General features: G+C 50.3%; 1 protein-coding gene across 4 annotated transcripts in view; it reads right to left on the bottom strand.

Moving 5' to 3' along the window:
* The window catches only part of LOC138825461 (3-phosphoinositide-dependent protein kinase 1), a 65506-nt gene extending 39997 nt beyond the window's left edge, over positions 1 to 25509 (bottom strand). The window contains exon 1 of one of the 4 annotated variants that reach the window (XM_070020058.1): positions 25437 to 25509. Coding sequence is in view for 2 of the 4 variants with exons in the window: in XM_070020057.1 (XP_069876158.1) it covers positions 23680 to 23703 (24 nt within the window). In the remaining 2 variants the exon portion in view is untranslated. Of the gene's footprint in view, positions 1 to 958; positions 1016 to 23679; positions 23822 to 25436 lie in introns of those variants that run through there. The other 3 variants (XM_070020057.1, XM_070020060.1, XM_070020059.1) reach the window with 3 other exon arrangements.
* Positions 25510 to 26666: the final 1157 nt, after the last annotated feature.

Genomic DNA, 26666 nt, shown 5'->3' with positions numbered 1-26666 from the left:
CAGGAACACTGACTTGGAGCAGAGTGGGGAAGAAGAGCACACAGAGCATACTTCTGGCACCAGGAGCATACTAGGAGTCCAAGGAAGGGAGAATGGGAGCCGTTTAAGGCGCTGCACAAGTGGTGGGAAGAAAACTGCAAGGATAAGGCCATATGGAGGCTGGGAAGAGGGAAGCAGGCATACCCCCTTCAGGCGAAGGTGATACAGCCACTTCCTCAGCAGCAGCAAAGGGGTATGACATGCCAACCCAGGGAAGATGGCACAACTCCAAACGCTTGGGTAAAGATACCCTCCAGCCTGCCATCCCCCTCCCCCCTCCTCACCTAACAGTGATTTTCCAACAGCAAATGGCGGGGGGGCGGGGGGGGGAGGAGACACCCAGGGCCTGTGTCCCTGTGTCCAAGCACCATCCCTTGCCTTTTAATCCAAGTTCTCTTGGACTTCTGGCTCAGCTGGTCACAGCTCAGGCTCTGGCTGGAACTCTGCTTAACAATGCTGCTTCCAAATGCCAGCCTTTGACATTTCACTTGCTATAAGGTCACACCCAGTAACTTCTCTGATTTAATTTTTTTTAACTTACAAAGTAAACCAGGCATTGGCCGCCCATGCCTGTGATCCTAAGAGGCTTAGATCTGAGGACTGCAGTTTGAAGCCAACCCAGGCAGAAAAGTGTGTGAGACTTATCTCCAATTAACCAACAAAAAGCCATAAGTGGAGATGTGGCTCAATTGGTAGAGAATCACTTGGCAAAAAAGCCAAGGGAGATGGGCTGGGAAGGTGGCTCAGTGGTAGAGCGCTTGCCTTGCATGCATGAGGCCCTGGGTTCGATTCCTCAGCACCACATAAGCAAAAAACAAAAAAAGCCAAGGGAGAGTGCAAGAGGCCAGTACCAGTACAAAACATAATAAGCCAGCTTACAAAGTAAATTCTCAGCACAAGACAGGGATAAAAGACATACCTAAGGCCCAAGTCTGTTGCTATGAAGAACACCCTGTTTCTTCCATGGCTCAGCAAACCACTGCAGAACACAAACACAATCAAAAGCCTGAATGGAAGAAGTCCTGGTTGAGCCTGCCCAACCCACAGATGCTCTTTTCTGAGGGAGCTTTCACAGTGTTCCTTGACTCCCATTCTACTCAGCAATAGATAAAGAACTAAGCTCCCTTTTCTCCCGTTCTGAGTCCAAGCTTAGCACTGTTCCCTATGGGTGTCCAGTGAGCTGGGACTGAGACAGCTAAAGAAACCACATTCCGTGTCCCTCTCAGAGCTGTCATCAGAGGAGGCTTCAGCTCAGGTCTTTCCCCTCTGTGAACACTAAGGCATCTAATACTAACTTTTTCTTTTAAGATGCCAGGCAAAAGACTCAGCACGAAGAGAAATTCCAATGAAAGGTTTGAAGGCAGCAATAAACCTCTCTTTGACAGCACCATAGCATAAATGGCTGAGGGGCTGGGAAGATGGCTCAGTGGTAGAGCACTTGCCTTGCATGCATGAGGCCCTGGGTTTGATTCCTCAGCACCACATAAGCAAAAAGCCTGAAGTGGTGCTGTGGCTCAAGTGGTAGAGCGCTAGCCTTGAGCTGAAGAGCTGAGGGACAGCGCCCAGGCCCAGAGTTCAGGCCCCACGGCTGGACCCCCCCCCCAAAAAAATGGCTGAGCTCCCTAATATACACATAGAAATCAGGACTGAAATAACAGCCTTCTATGGCCACACAGCCTCCTAACACTTCAGTCAGCAAGAGAAAGAATCCCAAACTCAAAATGCCAACTTGTCTTTAAATGCCGGCATGTGATCTGGAGCCCTGAGTGCACTGCAACAGGTGCAGTGCGTGTGCACACATACACATACACACACACACACACAAAGCAAGTGGTAGCACTTCTCTCTAGGTCCCTATTTGTGGGGAGGCTAACGATGTACGTCAGTGATAGGACTCTGCCTAGCACTGAGTTTGGTCCCCAGCACGGAGGCGGGGAACTGTGTGAGGCTGCGACAAAGTCCATTCAGCTCACGCCCAAAGGGATACAGTTTCTAAGCAGGCTGTGCTACTAGCAGAAAACATTCTGGAAGAACTTCCTCTTAGCCCAGGAAATTCCACAAAGCTAGACACAGTCTAGAAGGTCAGCAGGAGGTAGGAGTCTTCAGGACATAATCCTCGCGGCTTCCCCCTCTGCACAAGGGTAACTGGTAAAGTAGCAAAATCAAGAACCCAATTCACCTTCTAGATTCCAACTTTCTTCTAAGCAAGCTGCTTGCTCTCTCGCTCCCTCCTCTGTCCCCCCTACCTCTCTAAACCATAATTACGCTTCCATAAAATGAGGTTGTTGGCATGGACACACACACCCTCAACCCATACAAGAGCTGCTTGGTGCCTCACCAAACAGGAGCAGAAGCACTTTGTAGACTCAGGTACATTAACTCACACAACAGACTCCATGGCAGGAGGGAATTAGCAATCTTTCTGTACTCACAGCACTGACCACTTCTTCCCATAACGGCACGTCTGTGGGGAGCTAGCTCTCTTGAGATAAGCAGTCCCCAATGGTCTTGTGCAATGTAATACACAGCAAAATGCAGTGCATCTTAATCAATGTGGAACCACGTCCACTGAGTGAAGCACTGACAATAAGACTGTTTCTGTCTACAAAGGAGGGAGGGAAAAGCATGAGATAAGTGAACCTCAAAGACCCACTTGCCTCCACCAGAACTTTTCACAGATCCAGAGCAGACAGAAGGCCTGAGGCCTAGTACTAAAGGCTCAACTCTGAATTTCACTTACATCTTTTCAGTATCAACTTCCAATACCTGTCATTACAAACATAGCAGAAAACAATAAAATATAAGATTTCTAAGTATGAATGTGAAACTATTACTAGTACTTATTGCACTTTGGACTCGACTAAAGTAATAATTTAAACAACACTAGATTCATTAATATAAAAATCAGGAAGCCAGCGCCAGTGACTCACACTTGTAATCCTAGCTACTCAGGAGGCTGAGATCTGAGGGTTGTGATTCAAAGCCAGCCCAGGCAGGAAAGTCCGTGAGACTTAAGCACTCTACCACTGAGCCACCTTCCCAGCCCCCGTCCGTGAGACTTTTATCTCCAATAAACCACTAGAAAACCAGAAGTGATGCTGTGGCAAGTGGTAGAGTGCTACTTTGAGCAAAAGAAGCTCAGGGACAGTATCCCAGGCCTTGAGTGCAAGCCCCAGGACTGCCCCCCCCCCCCAAAAAAAAATCAGGATAGAAACTGGGAACTGCTAGGCATGGAAGGGAACACCTGTAATCTCAACACTAGGGAGGCAGAGGTAGAAGGATCACTGAGTTCAAGTCCAGCCTGGTCTACAGAGTCAGATCAGGAACAGCTTAAGCTACCCAGCAAGACCCTGGAGCTCTTGCTCTCTTGCTCTGCTCTTATTCTCATTAGGAAAGTGGGCAGTCAGGGAATTGTGGCTTATACAACTTGCAGATGACAGGATAGGCAAAGTCAAAACCTGTTTGATAAAATGGGGGCAGGGGGTAACAAAAGGAGGAGAAAATAAGAGGAACAAAAGAATGAGGAGATAAGGGCAGTACAGCGAATCTTTGGCATCTCCACCAAACTTTATAGGAAGCAGAAAGAAGAGCCATCAGCCAGAAGGCCATCTTCAAGGACTCAAATTTTCCCTACTTATTAACCCAAGGCCACACTCCAACAAGGAAGATGAGAGCAATACGGCTGAGATGGGCTGAGGCGCTGTCTCCTCATGGTCTGTCTATGTCATGTGCTTTCTTTCTCTTCACTTTCTTCTCCAATCAACTTTCCTATCATTTTTTACAATGTTCACTTCTTACCTGAATTCTCTTGCCAAACCCAAGGGTCAAGCTCAATTTAGGGGATGGGAAGGTGGCTCCGTGGTAGAGTGCTTGCCTTGAGTGCATGAGGTCCTGGGTTCCATTCCTCAGCACCACATAAGCAGAAAAAGCCAGAAGTGGCGCTGTGGCTCAAGTGGTAGAGCGCTAGCCTTGAGCTGAAGAGCTGAGGGACAGTGCCCAGGCCCAACGTTCAGGCCCCACGACTGACAAAAATGAAAATAAAAATTAAAAAAAATCAACTTAGCTGTCCTAAATTTCTGGTAACATGTCTGGTGCACTGGCCAGGAAGTATGTCTGTTTCTGATATGGACAGAGTACTATGGCCTCATTCTTCTTACAGCTGTGGACAGCGAGGCATACAACAAACAGATGGCTGTGCAATTGCACACCTGGCAGTGAGACTCTATCCAATTCTGCAACAGAATTCAACTGCAGAATCAACACTCTCAACCCTCCCAGTTATCGGAAGGACCATCCATCCACCTGAGACTTACTCTGTGCTAAACCAGGGAACAGGAGATGGGAAACTGGCAAACAAGTAGTCATTAGCATCTTTTTAAAGTAGCTCAAGTCTTGCCCATATGACCTAGCCAATGACTTCAAAGAATCTAGTCAGAAATTCAGAGGAAGATCTATATTTTAGAGAACAGGATAAAGGGTGAGGGGAGAATGATTGAGGGAGTTACTCCGATCAAGATTCACTGTACACATAATTTGATGTATTAAATGAAATTCCCCCCCTTTGTACAAACATTTGAAAAAAAAAAACCAATAAAAAAAAAAAAGAGCAAAAGAAAAAGCAGAGAGGCTGGGAGGTGGCTCAGTGGTAGAGCGCTCGCCTCACATGTACAAGGCACTGGGCCCAATTCCTTAGCACCACATAAGCAGAAAAAGCTGGAAGTGGCACTATGACTCAAGTGGTAGAGCGCTAGCCTTGAGCAAAAGCAGCTCAGGGACAGCGCCTAGGCCCTGAGTTCAAGCCCCAGGACTGGCAAAAAAAAAGAAAGAAAGAAAGAAAAAACAGAGTTTAAATATTTTTTATCTGTGCCGTATCAGAGCCTAAACTTAGGGCCTTATGCTCTCATTCAGCTTTCTTGCTCACAGCTGGCACTCTACTAGTTGAGCCAAGCCTCTAGTGCAGCATTTTGCTGATTAACTGGAGATGGAGTCTTGCACACTTTTCTGCCCACACTAGCCTCAAACTATGATCCTCCAAGTCTCATTCTCCTGAGAAGGATACAGACATGAGCCACCAGCACACAGCAAAGATTTATATTATCAATACACACATTCAATCTGCTGTGGTGGTGAACACATATAGCCCAAAGTACTTAGGAGGCTAAGGCCAGAAGACAGAATCACTTGAGCCTCAGAATGTGAGGCCAGCCTGGGCTGTACAACAAGACCCTGTTTCTAAAAATCAAAAGAGTGGAATGTTATAAAGCCACCAAAAGAGAATTTTACAGAAATGTAAAATATTAAGGGAAAACAGCAAAAGACAAAAATGCCTGGTATATAATGAGGATCCCAATTTGGGAGCAATGAGTTAGCAGTGATGACCTCTGAGCTAGGAAGAGATAGATCTGATCACTTAACTGTTAACCTAGACAGCAGCTAATGACAGAGTGGCCTGGGCACACTCAGAAGGAATAGCCCCCAGTGCATTGTCTGGGGAGGAGAAAGCAAGGGAGGAAGTTAATGACTCATGCCTGAGGCTCAGCTAAGTCCTAACTGGATACTGGTCATGCAGTTTGGGGCTTGGTAAGCCTTTTGAACTTACAGGTTCATTTGTTCTGCCAAAGGTTAAATGAACTTACATTCAGGACAAATATGCATGTGGCAGGACAGAAATTATTAACTACTACAGTTGTGTCTATCACAACCTCACTTCAAAAAACCAATTAATCTAGGGCTGGGAAGGTGGCTCAGGGGTAGAGTGATTGCCTTGCATGCATGAAGCCCTGGGCTCGATTCCTCGGCACCATATAAGCAGAAAAAGCCATTGTGGTGCTGTGGCTCAAGTAGTAGAGTGCTAGCCTTGAGCTTAAGAGCTGAGGGACAGCGCCCAGGCCCAGAGTTCAGGCCCCACGACTGACAAAAAACAACTTTACTCATGAATTAACATGTTGGCCATCTCCTGAATTGTGAATTGTGTACACCACCTGGGTCTGAATCCTAGCTCTGCTACTTACTGTGTCACCACTTAAGATAGGTGGTTTACTTTATGTATTTGGCCCTTTGTAAAAGCAATCTTGGAACCTCATGGTGTAGTTATTGGTAATTATAAAAATATAAATTAGGTAACATTAAAGACCTTTCGGCAGTAAAGAAAAAAAACCTTTACTCCTGAAATCTATTCCTAGTCAGAAAATAGTATCAATAGGCTCTTATTTTCTGTTGTGCTAAAATTAATGGCAGGGCTAGGAATGTGACTAGTGGTAGAGTACTTGCGTAGCATGCATGAAGCCCTGGGTTCCATTCCTCAGTAACACATAAACAGAAAAAAGCCAGAAGTGGTGCTGTGGCTCAAGTGGCAGAGTGCCAGCCTTGAGCAAAAAGCTCAGGGACAGTGCCCAGGCCCTAAGTTCAAGCCCAGGACCGAGGGCAGTGGGGGAGGGGGGGAGAATTCCATTTGTAATCTGAAATCACACTATTCATACAACACATGTATAGGAGTTTTTCCTTGGGAATTAAATTCACTCAGCAAATGTTTCCCCACAGTCTTGGTGTGGGGATCAGAATGCCTCAGGATCAGCAGGTAACGAGCAAGTCCCCTCTTTCCCCCGGAGTCCTACTCTGGTGCCTCGTCCTCACTCCAAGTTCTGCCTCCACACAGCACCTCCTCAGCCTCCCAAGACCCACTGAGATGAACTCTGGCGCACACAAGGACACCTGCCATGCAGCAGGAACCTTCTTCCCAGGAGTTCCCGACTCTCCCAACCCTCTCTGTCCGCACTGACTGCCCCGCCTCGCATCTCTACCAGCCCTTTCACTGCAGCAGAGATCCGTCGCCTGTCCACACTCGCCTCACTCTCCCCTTCCTCTCCATCCATCACTGTCCGCACAGGCCATGGCCCGGGCAGTACCCACATGAACATCTTCCAAGGAAGGTACAAAATGCCTGCCCTCTGCCGAGGGGCCTGCACAAAGTCTCCATTTGAAGGTGCCCTGAGTTTTGTTTTCCCTCATACACCTACAAACCACTAGAATACAGATGGCTATTCTAGTCAAGTGATCCTGGGGGGAAAAAATTTGTGTTATTTTCTTTTTCAGAGCTGAGGAACGTACTCAGGACCTTGCACGTAGCAGGCTCTTCCACTGAGCTCAATGCCCAACCCCTGGAAAGTTTTTGTTTTTGATCCTCAAACTATTATCTGGCCCTTAGAATACCACTAACTAATGTGAGCAAAGGAATGCCTTCCAGCAGGGTAACTGCATAAACAAGAGACTGGGAAAACCTACCTAACACTCCAAAATGCCCCAGAAATATGTATTCCTCATTTTGGGATCCTTACCTACAAATTCTGAGTAAAAAGCTCTTGTTGGGACCAATAATGGCTATGATCGTAACTACTCAAGAGGCTAAGATCTAAGGATCACAGTTAAAGGCCAGCCTGGACAGGAAAATCCAAGACTTTTTTTTTTTTTTTTTTTTTGCCAGTCCTGGGCTTGAACTCAGGGCCTGGGGGCCTCCCTGAACTTCTTTTGCTCAAGGTAGCACTCTACCACTTGAGCCACAGCGCCACTTCCAGCTTTTTCTATTGTGTGGTACTGAAGAGTCAAATCCAGGGCTTCATGAATGTTAGGCAAGCACTCTACCACTAAGCCACATTCTAAGCCTCTCCATGAGACCTTATCTCCAATAAACTACCCAGAAAATAGCGAAAGAGGCACTGTGGCTAAGTGGTAGAATGCTAGCCTTGAGCACAAAAAGGCTCAAGGACAGTGCCCAGGCCCTCAGTTCAAGCCCCAGGACTGGCCAAAAAGGAAAAAGAAAAGAAAAAGGCCAAGTAAGCTGTATATGATGGTACTCTATAATCCCAGCACTTGTGAAACAGATGCAAGATCTCAAAGTTCAGGGTCAGCCTGAACTATATAGTGAGATTCTGGCTGTAAAAAGAAGGTACAAGCCAGACAGCAGTGGCTCACGCCTGTCATCCTAGCTACTCACGAGCCTGAGATCTGAGAATCGAGGTTCAAAGTCAGCCCAGGCAGGAAAGTCCGTGAGACTCTTACCTCCAATTAACCACCAGAAAACCAGAACTGGTGCTGTGGCTCAAGTGGTAGAGCACTCATCTTGAGCTGAAGAGCTCAGGGACAGCGCCTGGGCCCTAAGTTCAAGCCCCATGACCGACAGAAAAAAAAAAAAAAAAAGGTACAGTAAAACACAGAGTAAGTACTTTATTGTACAGAAAGATCTATTTGCTTAAGCATGACATTCATCTATACCTCCCCTAAACACCATTTTAGAGTTTAGTCATTAAAAACTAGAATGAAAGAGAGGGCAGCATACTACTTTGGGGTTCCAACTGCTCACAGTCAACTCTTAGTACCTAACCTCAGTCCTCAACGGGCCAAAGGCCCTGGAGCCCCTCCCAACCCCTTGGAAGCCTACTAGACCACTACCAGCATAGATCTCAGTTACCATCAGACAGGAAACAAAGTCACCATTTTCTCAAAGTACTTTCCCTTTATAGCTAAGATCTGTGGCTATCTTCCTACCCACTCCTCCCTTTCTACCATCCTGTCTCTACTGTCACTATGTGGAGAGGAGGCTGGAGGGGAGACAGCAGAGCAAACAAGCAAATAACCAGCAGACAAATGAGCCCTGTCTCAAGTGCCAGTCTTCCAAGTTCTACACTAGAAGAAACATCACCCTTGGTTCATTCTAAAAGTCTTAAACAAGGCTGGGTGTGGTAGTACACACCTCTAATTCAGGCTTCACGGGAAACTGAGGCAGCAGGGCCACAAATTCAAGGCTAGCCTAGGCAACACAAAAGCAAACCATCCAACTACTCTAAAAGCCTCAAGTAGCAGCCTTCACATTCAATTGTGACTGGAGGCAAAGGACTCTGTACAATATACCCTGTACAATATACTCTGTACAATATACAGCTTCACCTAAAAGAAAACAAGCTTGAAAAGGTGTCAAAACCAATCCCAAGATGCAACCTCAGTTCTCACTATCAAGAAAACAGCAAGAGACTGAGCAAGTAGTAACAGGGCAGATGTGATCCAACAGCCAGCCCCCTCCAGCTCGAGGACACGAGCTTGGCTCCAAACAGAAAGCAGACGTTGTGAGCTCAGCTTTACTATAGCTGGAACACTTCTGTCTGTAGAGCATTCTGGAGGCAACCACACCTGCGTAAGTGGTCATCAATGAAAAGCCTGGACTTCAGGCCAACTCTGCCCTAAGTCAGAAGCCTTCCACATGGCTCTCATCTTAAATATCAGCTGCCCAAGTTCTCAATGTTCTCCACAGGAAGGATAAGTCTGGGTGAACAGGAAGGTTCCTTCAAAATTAAAACACCTTTGGTGAATGACAACATATACTCCAAGCATCAGAGAGCAGACCAGGGCCATAGGTTTATTTTTTTAAGTAAAACTAATTTCATTTAACACCATCAGTGATGACATCATGCACAGGATGTAGAAGGCATTTTTTTTGGGGGGGTGGGGGAGTTTGGTTCTGGCACTTGAACTCAGGACCTGGGCGCTGTCCCTAAGCTCTTTTGCTCAAGGCCAGTGCTCTACCACTTTGAGCTATAGCAGCGTCACTTCCAGTTTTTGCCCTCGTGGGTCTTTTCTTGCTCCCTTGTTCCTCCACTTCTTCCTTCCTTCCTTTCTTTTTTTCTTTTTCTTTTTTGCTGTTCTGGGGCTTGAACTCTGGGTCTGGGCACTGCCTCTATGCTCAAGGCTAGCTCTTTGGTACCCAATTCTTTCTAAACCCATAATCTGTCTAGTCACAAGAAAACATCAGACAAGCCTAAATTGTGGAGCATTCTACAAACTTCTAACCAGTATCAGTATCAAGGTCATGAAAAATAAAGGTCATAGACCAGGGGAGACTGAGGAGACATGATGACTAAACGCAATGTGGTAATCTGGATGGGATCTGGAACAAAGAGAACACAGGAGAGAGCACTACTGGAATTTCAAACCAGCCTGTGGTTTCAGCTGTGGCGAGGTCCTGTGTAAGCGTCAGGGCTGTGTAAGCGGCTAACATTAGGGAAAGGCAAGAAGTCAAGTAGGGTTGAGGATGATGTTATGGGAAAAGTATTCCAAAATAAACTTTATTTTTTTGAAGCTATCTTGATAGCTTCACATAAATTTAAAGGATCTGAAAATGCTCTGGGGACAAATAAACAACATTAATTTGAAGAATGTAGGGCTACTGAAGAAAAATGATTAAAAGGGGGAAGCCCTAATGTAAAAAGGTTGGCATGAATTCTTTTCCTTTTGTGCGCGCGCGCACGCACGTGTGCGTGTGCGTGTGCGTGTGCGTGTGTGTCCTGGGGCTTGAACTCAGGGCCTTAAGTTTTGTTCAAGGCTAGTGCTCTACCACTTAAGCCACAGCTCTACTTCCAGCTTTTTGGTAATTAATTAGGAGATAAGACTCCCCAGACTTGCCTACCAGGGCTGGCTTCAATCCAGGATCCTCAGATCCCAGCCCCCTAAGCAGCTAGAATTACAAGCATGAGCCAGTGGAGCCCTTTTGTTTGAGACAAGGTTTTGCTATCCTCCAACTTATGAACTTGGCTCAACCTCCAAGGAGGTTGAAGAATGCACAGTGTGAGACTCAGAATGTACCCCTTACTATCACAAACTTCTTGGGTTTATATTGTCCAAAGATCTTGAAAACAAATCCACTCTTCATGCAAAATCAGCTGTAACAAACAAGTAGGGCCTATTCAGCCCTCCTTGCCTGCATAAAACAACACCTCATCCTGGGAACTGTCTTCACACCGAGCCATGTCCCTTCTTCTTGCTGTATCTATCTGTTCCACCTTAAGCATGGACCCTTCCTGCACACCCCTCTAGAGCAGCCCCACAAAGGCTGGCCACCTTTCCTGGCAGGGTACCATCACTGCACCTGAAACAGGCATGCTGTTGACCATTTCCTTCAGGCCCTGCGGCAGGGTTCTGGTTGGCAGGCTCACAGGACAGAATGCCAAGTAAGCTGTTCCCTAGGCGGTCATCATCTTTTTCACTCAAGAATTTCTTCAGCCAGGCTTGGCACCAGTAACTCACCCCTGTAAGGATTACAGCTACTCGGGAGGCTGAGACTTGAGGACTGAGGTTTGAAGCCATCAGGGGAAGAAAAGTCCCTGAGGATCTTATCTCCAGTCAACCACCAGAAGCTAGAAGTGGAGCTGAGGCAATTGGTAGAATGCCAGCCTTGAGCAAAGCTAAGGAAGCGCACCCTAGCTCTGAATTCAAGCTCCTATACTGTCCAAAAAACAAAACATAAAAGTGGAGTTTCTTTGGGGTTCTTTAAAACTTTTTCTTTTTTTCTTCTTTGCTATGCCAGTACCAGAGTCTGAATTCAGGGCCTTGCACTTTCATTCGGCTTTCTTCACTCACAGGTGGCACTCTACCACTAAGTGGTACCTCCTCCAGTTCCTTTCTCTTTGTTAGGTTTTTAAAAAGAGGTTGCCGAGTAAGAACAGCACCAGCACGCACGTGGTATTCAGGTAAGGGATAGGTTTATTCAGTAGACCTGCTGGGACCAGGCAAGGGTGGCACTCCACGTGGCTGGGAAAGGCCTGGGAATGAGAGAGAGCTGGGAAAGAGAGGAAAGAGCTAGAAAAGAGCAGAAAGAGGGGTAAGAACAGCAGCACTCACGTGGTATTCAGGTAAAGGGTAGGTTTATTCAGTAGACCTGATGGGACCAGGCAAGGTTGGCACTCCACGTGGCTGGGAAAGAGAAAGAGCAAGAAAAGAACAGAGAGAGAGCTAGAATAGAACAGAGAGCAAGAAGAGAGCAGCAAGAGAGCGTCTGGGCCTGAGCTAGGCCTTATCTAGGGTATGGGCGGGGAAAGGTGTGGCCACATCAAATTCAGATGTGACCTCAGCGGATGCAGATGTGACCTCTTCCAGGTGTCCCAGTTGCCTAGGTAACGCAGGTACTGGGTGGAGACTTTGCTGCGAGGAGGGTGGAGTCTGCTAGACATCCAGGAGTAGACCTTACACTCTTAAATTGGAGCTAAGAGTTTCTCAGATTTGTCTGTCCAGACTGGCTTCAAACCTCAATCCTCTATCTCAGTCTCCTGCGTAGCTACGATTATAGATGTGAGCCAAAGGGATCTGTCCACAAGCCCATTGTTTCTAACTTTTTCTAATCCAACCACTAGCTTCTTTGCCCCTTGGCCCCGGATGCAATGCCCATGCAGCTGCAGCTGCACAACTGTCTGGTAGGCCTTAAAACCAAAACAAAGCCACTTAGATCAGTTTTTTCCCTGCATTTTGTTTTTCTTTGTTGTTTTTAGAAGAATAAAATGCATTCACAAATAAAATCTATATTTAGATGTACACTTTTAAAATTGTGTATCTGATAATAACCAGCTATAACATACAATCACAAAAAGACTGTAATTTTGACCAATGGAAAAAAAACATGAAAGAGAAATACCAAAATGCAGCAAGAAAAAAAAATGAGTGGATAATAGGAAAAGCAAGCAGTAAACGTCGTGATGGTACATGGGGTGTGAGCAGTGCATTCTGGGAGCCCAGGTCCAGGGTAAGCCACACACCCACTGTTTGACAGGGTGAAGGACAGCCAAGTGCACGTCCTCAAGGAAGTCAGGAACAGCAGCCAGCCCAGGAATGCGTGCGTCTCAGATTCTAGAATGCCTGCTTCCCAGCATCTGGCGGGTAGAGCTCTGCAAAGCAGTCTGGTCTATCGAAGAAAAGCCTAAGACCAAAGCCAAAGCCCGGGCAATCCTCCCAACGGTGATCCGTCCTCACCACTGCTCAAAGGAAAAATCAGTGAAGCACTACCCCAGCTCAGGTCAACACAGTGGCTCCAACTTAGGATACCAGCTGTACTCCCTTAGGATGGCAGGGCTCTCATCCACTCATGAAGCACCGTGCATAGGCACGTGACAAGAACTTGAGCTGCGGCGGGCTGCTCGGACCGATTGCAGGATCCACCCCACCCAGTATCACCAGCCACACAATGACCCTGGGAGCTGTTGCTGTGGCTAAGTGGCCACATCCATCCACACAGATCATAGGCACGTACTACCACACCAAGTGACAGGCTGAGAAGGGGCTCTCATGCTGGCCTTGGACTGCAATCCTCCCATTCCCAGCCCACCAGGCAGCTAGACTACAAACAATTAGCACCCAGCTAGCACATACTTTTAAATTAACAAGCAAAGCAGGGTGCTGGTGGCCCATGTCTATAACCCTAGCTACTCAGGAGGCTGAGATTTGAGGATGCAGGCTAAAAGCCAACCCAGGCAGGAAAGTCCATGAGCCTCTTATCTCCAATAAACCACCAGAAAACCAGAAGTGGCGCTATGCCTTAAGAGGTACAGCTTGAGCTGAAGAGCTGAGGGACAGCACCCAGGTTCAGAGTTCAAGCCCCACAACAGAGTGGGGGAGGGAGTGGGGGAGGGAGGAAGGGAGGGAGGAAGGGAGGGAGGGAGGGAGGGAGGGAAGGAAGGAAGGAAGGAAGGAAGGAAGGAAGGAAGAAAGGAAGGAAGGAAGGAAGGAAGTAGAGAAAAAGCTGGAAGTGGAGCTGTGACTCAAGTGGTAGAGTGCTAGCCTTGAGCACAAATGCTCAGGCACAGTGCTCAGGCCTAAAGTTCAAGCCCCAGGACCCGCCAAAAAATAAAAAAATACAAAGCTAAGGGAAAGTTCAAGAGGTCCTTCGTTAAAGCCCCAATATTGGCACACAGAAGATTAAAAAATAATAATAATGCAAATTGACAGCATATACAAGCAAATAAGGGAAACTAACCACTGGCAAAAATCCAGCTAAGACAATTGGCTACACTAATCTTTAAAAACTTTTTTTTTTTTGGGGGGGGGGTCCAGTCATGGGGCCTGAACTCTGGGCCTGGGCACTGTCCCTCAGCTCTTCAGCTCAAGGCTAGCGCTCTACCACTTTAGCCACAGCACCACTTCCGGCTTTTTTTCTTTTTGCTTATGTGGTGCTGAGGAATCAAACCCAGGGCCTCAGGCATGCAAAGCAAACACTCTACCACTGAGCCACCTTCCCAGCCCTTTAAAAACTTTTGTTTGTGATCATTCTAAAAGAAAATTGGGGAGAAAAGGATTCTGTGGGCTGGGTGAGCTTCAAAAGAACAGGTCCAAGACCACCTGATTCTCACTGTGTCCCACTCCCACCAGCCGAGCAAATCACCACTCACACTACGTGAAAGCCTCCCCCACCTCCCAAGCTGCTTTCTGGGCTTTTACAAAATTCTCTTAGGCATACTGCTCTATAATCAGATCTTCTAAAACACACTGTAACCATCTCTCAGGAAAACAGACTTGGACTCTCCACTGTGTTCTTAAGCTATCTCCCACAAAGGGGAATTCAGGATATTCCCAATTCTCCCCTTTTAAAGTTGTGATATAGATAAGAAACAAGATTTCTGTACACAACTCAATTCTTCACTGATTTTAAATTTCTAGAAACTAGCTAGGTGCCAGTGGATCACGACTATCAGCCTAGCTACTCAAGTGGCTGAGATCTGAGGCTCAAGGTTCAAAGCCAGCTTGGAAGACAAATCCAAGAGACTCTTGTGTTTAACCAACCAAACAAAAGCCAGAACTGGAGGTGTTGCTCAAGACTGTCAGTGGTAAGTGAAAAAGCTGAGAATGAGAGACCTTGAGTTCAAGACCCAATATTGGTGTGCGCACAGACACACACACACATCATCCCAAAACTGAATCATACAATTCACCTCTCTAAATACACATGGAGGACTTATCCCTCCCATAGACATACATGCACAGCTTGGCAAACTTACTTACTTATTTATTTTTTATTTTTGTCGGTAGTGGGGCTTGAACTCTAGGCCTGGACACTGTCCCTCAGCTCTTCAGCTCAAGGCGAGCATTCTACCACTGGAGCCACAGCACCACTTCTAGCTTTTTCTGTGTATGTGGTGCTGAGGAATGGAACCCAGGGCCTCATGCATGCAAGACAAGCACTCTACCACTGAGCCACCTTCCCAGCCCCAACAAACTGACATTTTATATGAGACTTTTTACTCCTAGTCTCATCCCTCTAACTCTCCTTACTGCATTCTCATTTATATTAATATGGCAAAGTGGTTTTCCTTAATTGTAGTAAAATATAGATAACAAGATTTACCATGTAACCATTACTAAGTAAACATCACAATTCAATGGCATTGAGCAACATAACAGATTGTACAACCTAACAATGAGGACTTTTTATTGACATATACTAATTATACAAAAGGATTTCTTTGTGATCAAAGGGTTTTTAGTTATTTTGTAAAAACTTTTTTGTTAGCCAGGCACCAGTGACCTAGCTAGTTAGGAGGCTGAGATCTGAGTTCACAGCTAGCCCTGGCAGGAAGTCTGTGATACTTTTATCTCCAATTAAGCACCAAAAAGCAGAAGTGGAGCAGAGATTCAAGTGATAGAGCCCTAGCCTCCAGCAAAAAAGCTCAAGGACAGCACCCAGGCACCAAGTCCAAGTCTCAGGACAAATACAAAAAAAATAAATAAATAACAACCCTTTTAATATACATAGAAAAAAAAAAGGCAGGCCGGGGACCAGTGGCTCATGTCTGTTATCCTAAATACTCAGGAGGCTGAGATCTGAGGATTGCAGTTGGAAGCCAGCCAGGGCAGAAAAATCTGTGAGATTCTTATCTCCAACAAACCATCAGAAAACCAGAAGTGGAGCAGTGGCTCAAAGTGGTAGAACACTAGCCTTGAGCACAAATGCTCAGAGACAGCGCCCAAGCTCTAAGCTCAAGCCCCACAACCAACACACACACATACACAAAGTAGACTTGAGTCTGCTTTTTTTCTTATATTTCGGCGCTGGGTAAGACCTCTACCACTTAGCCACACTCCCAGCACCAGGTCATTTTCTTAGCTATCTAACCTCATTATGGGTAGAAGTCATCTTCACACTGGGCATCAAGTAGGCAACCATTTATGATGATACTCTCTCTGTCTCATATGTTTGATGCTCTGATCCAGGAAAAGTCAAGACCACCTGCAGCATTTATACATGTTTTTGTTCATATAAAGACCTGTAGCCAATACAATGCAGGTGCTCAGGTATGAGAACAATGAGAAGTGAGGAAAGTACAGGAGGAACTATTAGAGGCTCTGAAAGCGAAGGCCACAGTAAGTGCAAAGCAGACCTGAATCACAGAGCAGAACCTGGTAAAGCCCTAAAGGCCTGGGGAAGAGGCAGGTGGTCAGACAAGGCTGTACAGCCAGGGGCTTCCAGAGGGGAATTTCTTCAGGCAGAGGAAGAACCTGGAGAAGACAAGCTTTCCACTGAGGAAAGCTTGATGCTGGTGGCTCAAGCCTGTTATCCTAGCTTCTTAGGAGGCTGAGATCTAGAAGTGTTCAGATTGAAGCCAGCTCAAGCAGAAAGGTTGAGTCTATCTCCAAAATAACCAGCAAAAAGTCAGGGTGGTGGTGTGGGTCAAGTGGTAGAGCACTAATAGCGTAAGAAAGCCAAGCAAAGGCTGGGAAGATGGCTCAGTGGTAGAGCGCTTGTATTGCATGCCTGAGGCCCTGGTTCGATTCCTCAGTACCACATAAGCAAAAAGAAAAAAGCTGGAAGTGGTGCTGTGGCTCAAGTGGTAGAGCGCTAGTCTTGAGCTGAAGAGCTGAGGGACAGCACCCAGGCCCAGAGTTCAGGCCCCACGACCGGACCCAAAAAAAAAAGAAAAGAAAAGAAAAGAAAGCCAAGCCAGTGTGAGGCTTTGAGTTCATATTGATATAGAAAAAGAAAACACTGCCTGGCACTGATGGATCATGCCTATAATCCTAGCTACTTAGGTGGCTGAGATCTGAGGATTGAGGTTCAAAGCCAGCCTGGGCAAGAAAGAGACTATTATCTCTAATAAACCACCAGAAAACCTGAAGTGGGGCTGTGGCTCAAGTGATAGAGTGCTCACCTTGAGCTGAAGAGCTGAGGGACAGCGCCCAGGCCCAGAGTTCAAGCCCCACGACTGATGAAAGAGAGAGGGGGAGGGGAAGGAAGGAAGGAAGGAAGGAAGGAAGGAAGGAAGGAAGGAAGGAAGGAAGGAAGGAAGGAAGGGAGGGAGGGAGGGAGGGAGGGAGGGAGGGAGGGAGGGAGGAAAGGAGGGGAGGGAGGGGAGGGGAGGGGAGGGAGGGAAGGAGGGAAGGGAGGGAAGGGGAGGGAGGGAAGGAGGGAAGGGACGGAGGGAGGCGGGCAAGCCCAAGAAGGCAATCATGAACACCCTGGGGATGCAGACCAGACGTCTGAGACAGGACCTCTGGAAGAAGGTGCAGTGACAGATGAGGAAGAGGGGATGTGTAGGCACACTGGCTCCCAGACAACCACCCAGAAAGTCCTTAGAATGCTGTCTCACCAGACAAGGGGGAAGAAGGAGAGGGCAATGGCCATAGTGTAGCGAAAAGAGAAAGCACAAGGCACTGCATCTTATCTTCCCTGAAGGGAGCCCCAAGTCCAGCAAGGTGGGGATCAGGAACACCTAGGACTCAGGCTCCAAGCAAAGCTGGAAAGCTACAAATGCTGCAGTGGTGCTCACTGAACACTACGCTGAAAATAAACTATACAACTTGTGGGTGGAGATAGGAGGGAAAAACTAGGAGCAAGCAAGGGAAGGGGGACATTGTCCAAAAAGAAATGTGCTCATTACTTGACTTAGGTAACTGTAACCCCTCTGTACATCATCCTTTATAAATAAATTTAAAAAAAATTTAAAAGCCAGGTGGTGGTGGCTCACGCCTGTCATCCTAACTATGCAGGAAGCTGAGATCTGAGGATCACAGTTGGAAGCCGGGGCAGAAAGATCTGTGAGACTCTTACCTCCAATTAACCACCAAAAAACTAGAAGTGAAGCTGTGGCTCAAATGATAGAGCACTAGCCTTGTACACAAAAGCTCAAGCACAGTGCCCAGGCCCTAAGTTCAAGCCCCAGGACTTATAGCTAGGAAAGAGCAATGGATATTTCAGATCCTGTCTCCCTGCACCCACTCCCCCCCCCCAGGTCTCCTCTGCACCCACTCCTCACCGCAGGTCTTCTCCATACCTACTCCCTCCTCAGGTCTCCACAAACACTAAGGAAAAACAGAAAAGTTAGCTCAAGTCCCTGTCCACAAGTTTGAACTGCAGGTCAAACCAAGTACTTGGTGAGAATTTCGAGAGCTTCAAGACTTTCCTGAAAATCTACCCAGCCTTCTCGGACAGCATCCAATACACAGCTGTCAGCTAGAGCTATAAGTCCTTCTCACTGGAGCGAAGTCCCTTTCAAAAGAACAACAAGCGGACGAACAGGACTTTCACAAGGAATTCACTGCAAAGTTATGCCTGTAGCTGGATGAATGATGGCCAGAGCCTTCCCTTAAGTGGGCGGACCTGACCTCACCGCCCAGACACACAGAAGACATGCACTCCAGAACCAAGATCCTGGCATCTGCACAGAGCTTCAAACCACAGCTCTATATATTTCCATTCTGCAGGTAATAAGCTGATTCAAAAAGGACTGAGCTGGCACAGAGGACACTGATCCAACCTACAGAACGAAGAAAGTCACTGAGCCAGCCCAGACCCGCGTGCCCACCTTTATCAGGGCTCTTTGAAAACACCCAGTGAAAGAAGCCACGCACCGCACAATCAGGACTGGGCTGCCAAAGTCAGGACTGTCCATTTTCTCTCCATACAGGATCTGCCACACAAGCAGCTCTCGGGTGGGCCCTCATAATCCAACTAAACACAATCCTGCTCATGGCTGAATCAGGTGCTCTGATAAGGGATGTGAAGCCCATATAAAAATCACTAGGGTAACCCTGAGATCTAAGGATCACAGTGCAAAGCCAGCCTGGGCAGGTAAGTCCTGAGACTCTTATCTCCCATTAACCACCAGAAAACTGGAAGTGGACTTGGGGCTCAAAGTAGTAGGGCACTATCCTTGAGGGAAAAAGCTCAGGGCCATGCCCAGGCCCTGAGTTCAATCCCCAAGACCAATTTAAAAAAAAATTCAGAGCCAGGGGCTGGTGGCTCATGTCTGTAATCCTAGCTACTCAGGAGGCTGAGATCTGCAGATGGCAGTTCAAAGCCAGCCCAGGCAGGAAAATCCATGAGACTCTTATCTCCAATCAACCACAGAAAATCGGAAGTGGTGCTGTGGCTCAAGTGGTAGAGCCCTGGGCTTGAGCTGAAGATCTGAGGGACAGCACCCAGGCCCTGACCCACAACTGACCCAATAAATAAATTAATAAATAACAGTTAAAACAACTTTCTGGACTAATACAGTGAAAAAAGATTTTGTACACGTATATAAATGCAACCAATGTCAGGTACAGCAGACCCTAACAGCAACCACAAGACCAAACTGGCCTTTCTCCTCTCAGAGAACACATTCCCCCGTGACTCTGAGAACATGCACTTTGCCTACAATCTAGCAGCTGGAGACTGAACACACAACCTGTTCACAACATTCAAATAGCTTTTTTTTTTTTTTTAAGTCCTGGCACCACACCAAACAAATGAAGAATATGATCCAGTCACAGAAGAATGTATGGCTAAGACCTGAGCAATATATGTCTAAAAGTTACAGTTTCCATGCCAGCACCCCCCCACACACACCGTACTGCCCTTTGAACCTGACTTCAAACAACTGCACTGTGCACCCCAGCACCACCTGTCACCCGCGGGCAGGCCTGGAGCACACCCCATGGCTTGGGCCTCACACCTGCTAAGGGAGTCAAGCCTGCACCCAGTGTTCCTCAACACCAACCTGACCTCAGAGAGCTGAAAAACACAGGGGTTCTGTCCAAATCCCTCCACAAAAGGCCCTCCATGAGAAGGGGAAGGCACAGCCGGGGACCACTCTCCTCCATCCCAACACATCACCTAGATGAGACCGGCCACGCTCATCCTGAATCTGCAGCACGGACCAGTGTCACACAGCCTTCCCAACTCCATGCTCAGAACCACCCCAACCCTGGCTCCGGTGCTCAGACCACGAGAACACAGATTAAAAAAGGCACACATAGGGGCTGGGAAGGTGGCTCAGTGGTGGAGCGCTTGCCTTGCATGCCTGAGGCCCTGGGTTCAATTACTCAGCACCACATAAGCAAAAAGAAAAAAAGGGGGAAGTGGTGCTGTGGCTCAAGTGGTAGAGCGCTAGCCTTGAGCTGAAGAGCTGAGGGACAGCGCCCAGGCCCAGAGTTCAGCTCCACGACTGGACCCCCCCCCAAAAAAAGGTACACATAGTCAGGTGCCAATGGCTCATGCCTCATTCGTGAGGCTGAGATCTGAGGATAGGAGTTCAAAGCCAGGGCAGGCAGAAAAGTCCATGACACTCTGATCTCCAATTAACCACTAAAAGGCCAGGTGGAGCTATGGCAAGTGGTAGGATGCTAGCCCTGGCAGGTGGGCCGAGGGAGCTCAGAGACCAGAGCACAGGACCTGAGTTCAAGTCCCAGGACCAGCAGGAAAAAAGGGGCACATGTCCAGGAACCACCTGCTCCTCCTCCACAAAACTGTGCTAAAGGCAACTTAGAGGCCAAGAAGGGCCCTGAAGACACAAGGTATCTTTCAGGCCGACTTCTACACAGGCTTCTGGTAAAACACAGAACATATGAGACCCTTCTCTTGCCAGCTTAGTAACTACTATTGGGGTGGGTGTCACTGGGGACAGAAATGTATCATGCTCCATGCTAGGCAAGCATGCAGGGAAAAGCTAGTCAAGAAGGTGTGACAATCATGAGACACTTCACCCCCTGACTTTCCTTTCAGATGCAGCACCCTTGTAAAAGATAAAGTACCCTAGAAGGTACGGGGAGTTGCTCTGACAGCACCCCATTTCTCCTTCTGACAAAACTGATGCTTGTTTCCTTTTTCCAAAAGAAGGGTTCTAAACCAGATAATCAGCCCACAATGAGGACAAACCACAGTTTCTTTCCAAACAGCTGTTCTCTGACAGCACAGAGCTGAAACAGGCTCCAGGGGTCAAAGAATGCAACCATCTGCCCAAAGATATGTGTGTGCTGTCCTTCCATGTGAAGACGCGCCTCCTGTCCCAGTGTAGTGAAGATACTCAAGCTCAACTCCAAAGAAGTTGGAGTTGAAGTGGGCAGTAGCACTGAGGACATCTTTATGCCAAGTGCTGGGCTGAACTGCCTGGGAAGACCTTCTCTTGGGGGTTTCTCACGTAAGAGGCAGGGTGACATTGGAGTTTCTGTCAAATCACACTCAGCTAATGTGAAACAGGGATTTAACCTCTCCCTCCAGGTTCCCCACCTGTAAAATGGGTCTCCCTCACAATATGTTATAAATGAATTACATAGCAAAGTGTTTGACGTAAATGAAAGGCTCAATAAATAGGACATACAGCCTCCAACTCTTGGGAAAGATCAAACTAGACCATTTTCTACCTTCCCAGCTCATACTGCCCTCTCTATTGGTTGGGACTGGCTGGGAATGTAGTTTAGTGGTAAAGTGCTTGCCTAGCATGCATGAAGCCCTGGGTTCTAGTCCTCAGTACCACATACACAGAAAAGGCAGGAAGTGGTGCTGTGGCTCAAGTGGTAGAGTACTAGACTTAGGTAAAAGAAGCTCAGGGACAGTGGCTCAAGCCCTGAGTTCAAGCCCCAAGACACAAAATACACACACACACACACACACAACTCATGGGAAAGTGCATTGGAATGGGGGTTTATACAGTGGCAGCATTCCAGAGTAAACTCCACTGGAACTGTGCATACCTCAGGTGAAAATCTAATTGGGGGCCCACGTCTGCATTACTGACGGGAATATGGCATGCTCTCACCCATGTGTAGGTGACTAAGTCCCTGGTGCTTCCTTACCCCAAGTCTCTCCTTTACCCTCTCTCTTTTGTTCACTGGAGTTCAGTGTTTTTATGCAAAAAAAGCTGTCTAATAGAAAGCAAACTGCACATGACAAATGTCCATAATATTCAAGAACCTAAGGCCCTGAGAAGGAAAGTGTGCTCTTCCCACTTCCTGTGGACCCCGTCAAAGGCACACCTTGCAGTGCAACAGCATCACTATGTGCGAGTGCACATATAAACATTCACCTCAGCCTCCAGGAGCTGGCCAGCAGCCTGATTTGTGTTTCTATGTGCTAACCCAGGCATCCCAGGGGATCTGCCTCACACACACTGCACATTCCAATAGTCAAAGGACATCTCCTCTGCCTTTCACTGTATTTTGTTCAACTGGACAGGACCGCCTTTAAGACCCTGGATTAATTATCACCCACCTCTACAACACCGGGTTGTAACCTGAAGTCCATGGCAGAGCTACAATGGCTCAAGAGCCTCCAGAAGCAATAACGAAAACTCAGTGTAGTGGGACCCTGGAGTCTCAGTGTGGCCAGTAGCCTGGGGCAGGGAAGTTCAGAGACTTATCTCCACTTAACACCAAAAAGCTGAAAGTAGACCTGTGGTTCAGGTGGTAGAGTGCCAGCCCGTTGTGAAAAGGCTAAGGGACAGCACCTGACCCTGAGTTCAAGCCTCAGTACCAGCACACATGCGCACACGTATACACACACAAGAAAACTCATTGTAACTGACTGGAGACTTCTGAGGAGGAACCCGGCACCCCCTCAGATTCTCAACAAGGCTCATGACCCTCCAAAAACATGAAGAACTGCCACCACAAAGCCGCATCCTGGAAGATAATAGCCCAAGTGAGCTTCTTGGGTTCTTCCTTCAAAGCAGAGATTTGCCTCCCTGCCCTCTCCCTGCCCTCCACCCGGCCTTCCCCCCCACCAACCCCCCCCCGGCCCCCAGAGCTGGGTAGGGAACCCCAGTGCATGCTAGACAAACACTACCGCTGAACATCAATCACGCCCAGAGCTTTTGAACCCAATTTTGCTTGTTGCCTCACGTTTTTCTGCCATCCATCCACTTCACAACGCACAAGAGGGATAATTCGTGCTTAACCCAGACTCCAGGACTTAACAGGAGAAAAACAAACATTAAATTAAACAACAACAACACGGAGGATACTTTTGGCAACGCAGAGAAAACATGGAAACATTTCACCCAACAAGTGGTTGGTGTTGTTTTCCTCCCCGAAACCCCTCCTCCCTGTCAAACTCACACTCCCTTCGGCGGGGCCTCCGAGCCCGGCCGCGGGCGGGAGGGGCTCCCGCACGGCCGGGCGGACGGACGGACGGACGGACGGCGCCCCCCGGCCCGCAGACCACCCCCATCGAGTCTCGACGCGGGGCCGCCCGCCACCCCGCCAAGCCCCCGGGGCCGCGGCTCCGTCGGCGGGCGGGACCGCAAGGTGCGCCCCGAGGCCCGGCTCCCGGCCGCGCAGGGCCGAAAACAAACTTTCCAGGCACTTCCACCCCGCCCGGCCGGGTGACACCTCCCGGCCGCCCCCGCCCTGCGCGCCTGTCAGCGCCCCCGGCCGCCCGGCGCCCGCCGCAGCCCGGGCCCGCGCTCCCCGCCGCGGCCCGGCCGGGCCCCGGGCCGGCGCCCGCCGCCCGACCCGCCGGCCCCGCCACAGGTGAGGCGCCGCCCGGCCCGCGGCTCCGGGCCGGCCCGCCCGGCCGGACCCCGGCGGCCGCCGCGCTCTCAGGTAACGGGCCGGCGAGCCCCGCCGCCGCCGCGCGCTCACCAGCTGGCTGGTGGTCCTGGCCATGGGCCTCGCTTTCGCGCGGGCGCCTCCCCCGCAGCGCTGCGCGGCTCGGCGCCTCCTCAGCGTCCTCCTCCCCGCGGCGGAGCCCCAGCAATGGCCGCCCTCATCCTGCGCCCGCCCCGCCGCCCGCCGCCCCCGGCGCCGCCCCGCCCCCGCGCGACGCACGGCGGGACTTCCGCACGAGTGCCGCCACGCCCAGCGCCTATTGGCCAGGCCTACCGTCGCTCGCCACGGTCCCTGCGGGCCACGCCCTCGCCTCGGAGCTGCATTTCCGGGTTGGGGCCCGGCCCGCCCGGAGAGGGGGGAACGCGGCCAGAGCCTATCCGGAGCCCCGGGGCGGGGCCGGGCGGGGCCGGGCGGGGCCGCGCCGAGCTGTCATCTGGGCTCGCAGTCCTGGAAACTGAGGCTCCCGCGAGCGTGCGCGCCCCCGCCCGCCAAGGTCACAGCCGCCACGGCGGCGGGGCTGCGCTCGAGCTCGCGGAGGGCTCTGAGTGGGCTGAGCGCCTCCGCCCGTCCTGAACGTCTCTCCCATCTCCTTCCCTTGCGGGTGTTGTCGTGGTTACTGAGGTCTGAAAGCATCGGCGATATTGTTGCCCAGTTTTCAGATGAAGAAACTGAGGCAGGAGCGGGCAGCGCTGCAGCTTGTAGGAGAGCTGCCGGCGGGGCCCCTGAGGCCGCCAGTCGTGGACCAGCCCGGGGGGCAGCCATAGCCTTGTCCTGCGATGGCCACGGCCATCCGTGTCACACTCTGCACGTAGCCGGGGGTGGGCCTGCAGCCAGGCCTCGGGCTTTGGCTCCCTCCACCTTTTCTGCATTAAGGCTCAACCATGCCACTTGATCTGTGCCACCAGTCCGGGCTTTTTGCTGACGACTGGAGATGCCTTTGGACCTCTGTCTTCAGATCTCAGCCTCCTAAATGGCATGAACCGCTAGCACCTGACTCTCCTGACATTCGCTTGCTCGCTTCCTCAGCTGTGAAGGGTGCAGAAGACTTCACCGAAGCGATGAGTGATAGTCCATTTGTGGATGGGATAAATGTTTGTGGACTCGTGTGGGTCAATCTCTTTCCTAACAGACACAAAAATAATTCCCAAATATACTGCATATATACAGTAAATATATATACACACACAATGAGAACCAAGCACTCAAAGGGCTAATGCAGGAAGGTCACAAATTCCAGGCCAGCCCAGGCTACAAAGACCCTGAACCCAACAATACCAAGAAAAGTAACAGCCCCTGACGATTTTCCTCCTAGAAACATAAGCACGTGTACAACTTGCTGAGGACGGAACCCAGGACCTTGCGCGTGCTGGGGAAGAGTTCTACCTGTGATCTACATTTCCAGACTCCGGTGTAAGTAAAGCCAGTGCAAAAGAACAAGAACAAAACACAGGCAACCACAGTGGAGGCTGACTTCGACTGGAGAGTGATCTGGGTTCTTTTGCTTTGCTTTTTTCTTGCTTAAGCCCATTGCTGCGACACAGTCACATGGTTCTTGAGCAATCTCAGAGACACAGAGAGTGTGAGTAGATGAGGAGAGCCCGGGAGCAGCAGAAGCCAGAGCCGTGGAGGAGGCAGCAGAGGGGCAAGGGAGGGGCAGGCCGAGGGAGGCCGGCGCTCAGCCCTCCTGGGCCCTGAAGACTGCCAGCAGGCAAGGCCGGGCGAGGCCCCACCAGGCACCTGGAGAGGCAGGCAGACCCCGGGATGAAGGATGCTAGGGAAGATGGTCTCACCCGGCCTGGCGCAGGTCATCGCACGTCGGCTAGAGGGAGCTGCGAGATTTCCTTCTCTGTCCCTTCTCAGCCCCAGTCTCTGTTATGGCTGAAGGGTCACCTTCAAGGACCGTGTGCCTTGACCTGATATTGTGAGATCACAGAGGCGCCGGTGGCTCCCGCCTGCCATCCTCGCTACTCGGGAGGCTGAGATCTGAGGATCGCAGTCCGAAGCCAGCCCGAGCAGCACCGCCTCTGCGGTGGCCCGCACTCCCCACTCCACCCCCCAGCCGGGGCCTCCAGCCCGGGGCCCCTGGGAGCCAAGGGCTCCTGGGGAAAAGGACCCGAACCGCGGTCGGCAAGGCGGCCGCTGTTTCCCCGGGTGGCCGCCAGGGCGCGCGCGCGGGCCGGCTCGGCCACCGGGGATCGCCGCGCGCCCAGCCCAGCCCAGGCCCCGCGCGGACCTGCGCCCTCCGCGCCGCCCCAGGGCCAGGAAAGGCGGCGGGGTGGGGGTGGGGGTGGGGAAGCAAGGGAAGGGGAGGGGCGCCACGACGCGGGCCACTTCCAGCGCTTGGGCCGGGCTTGGTGGCTCCCGCCTGTCATCCCAGCTACTCAGGAGGCTGAGATCTGAGGATCCGGGCTCGAAGCCAGCCCCGACAGGAAAGTCCCTGAGACTCATTACTCCAATAAACCACCAGACAAACCGGAAGTGGCGCTGTGGCGCTCGCCCTGAGCTGAGCGAGGCGCGCGGGGGGCGGCCCCTGGATGGGGACCGGGGTGACCCAGCTTCGGGGTTCTTGCAGGACAGGAGGACGCGCACGCAGCACTGGGGTGCAGGCTCGGGGGCCGCCCAGGCGCTCTGCACCCGGCACCGCCGTCCTGGGCTGACAGCGGGCCCAGAGCCCCGCAGACGCCCCGCGCCCCAGGCCGCCCCGGCTCCACCCGCACCGAGGCCCAATTCTTAAATCACTGCGCACCCCGGGACCGTTTGTTCAAAGGAGCCGCACACGGCCGCGTCCGGCCGGCCGTCTGTCTGTAACCCTGCACCCAGACAGTCCACCTGAAACCACCCGTGAGCCCCGAGCCCCAGATGAGGAAGTCAGCGTGACCCGCCCCCCCGGGCCAGGGTGCAGCTAAGTGGGGAGAACAGTCTGGTGCTGGCCCGAGTGACCCCGGCCGAGCAGCACCCCAGCCCGCGTCACCCCAGCCCGGCCAGTCAGGAGCCGGGCTGCGGAGCGAAGGTCCCCTGGG

This window comes from Dipodomys merriami, unplaced genomic scaffold, assembly GCF_024711535.1.
Source record: "Dipodomys merriami isolate MVZ:Mamm:240054 unplaced genomic scaffold, mDipMer1.0.p SCAF_137, whole genome shotgun sequence".
Taxonomy (NCBI): Eukaryota; Metazoa; Chordata; class Mammalia; order Rodentia; family Heteromyidae; genus Dipodomys; species Dipodomys merriami.
Note: the sequence above shows the minus strand (reverse complement) of the source record. Positions and strands in the feature narration are given on the sequence as shown.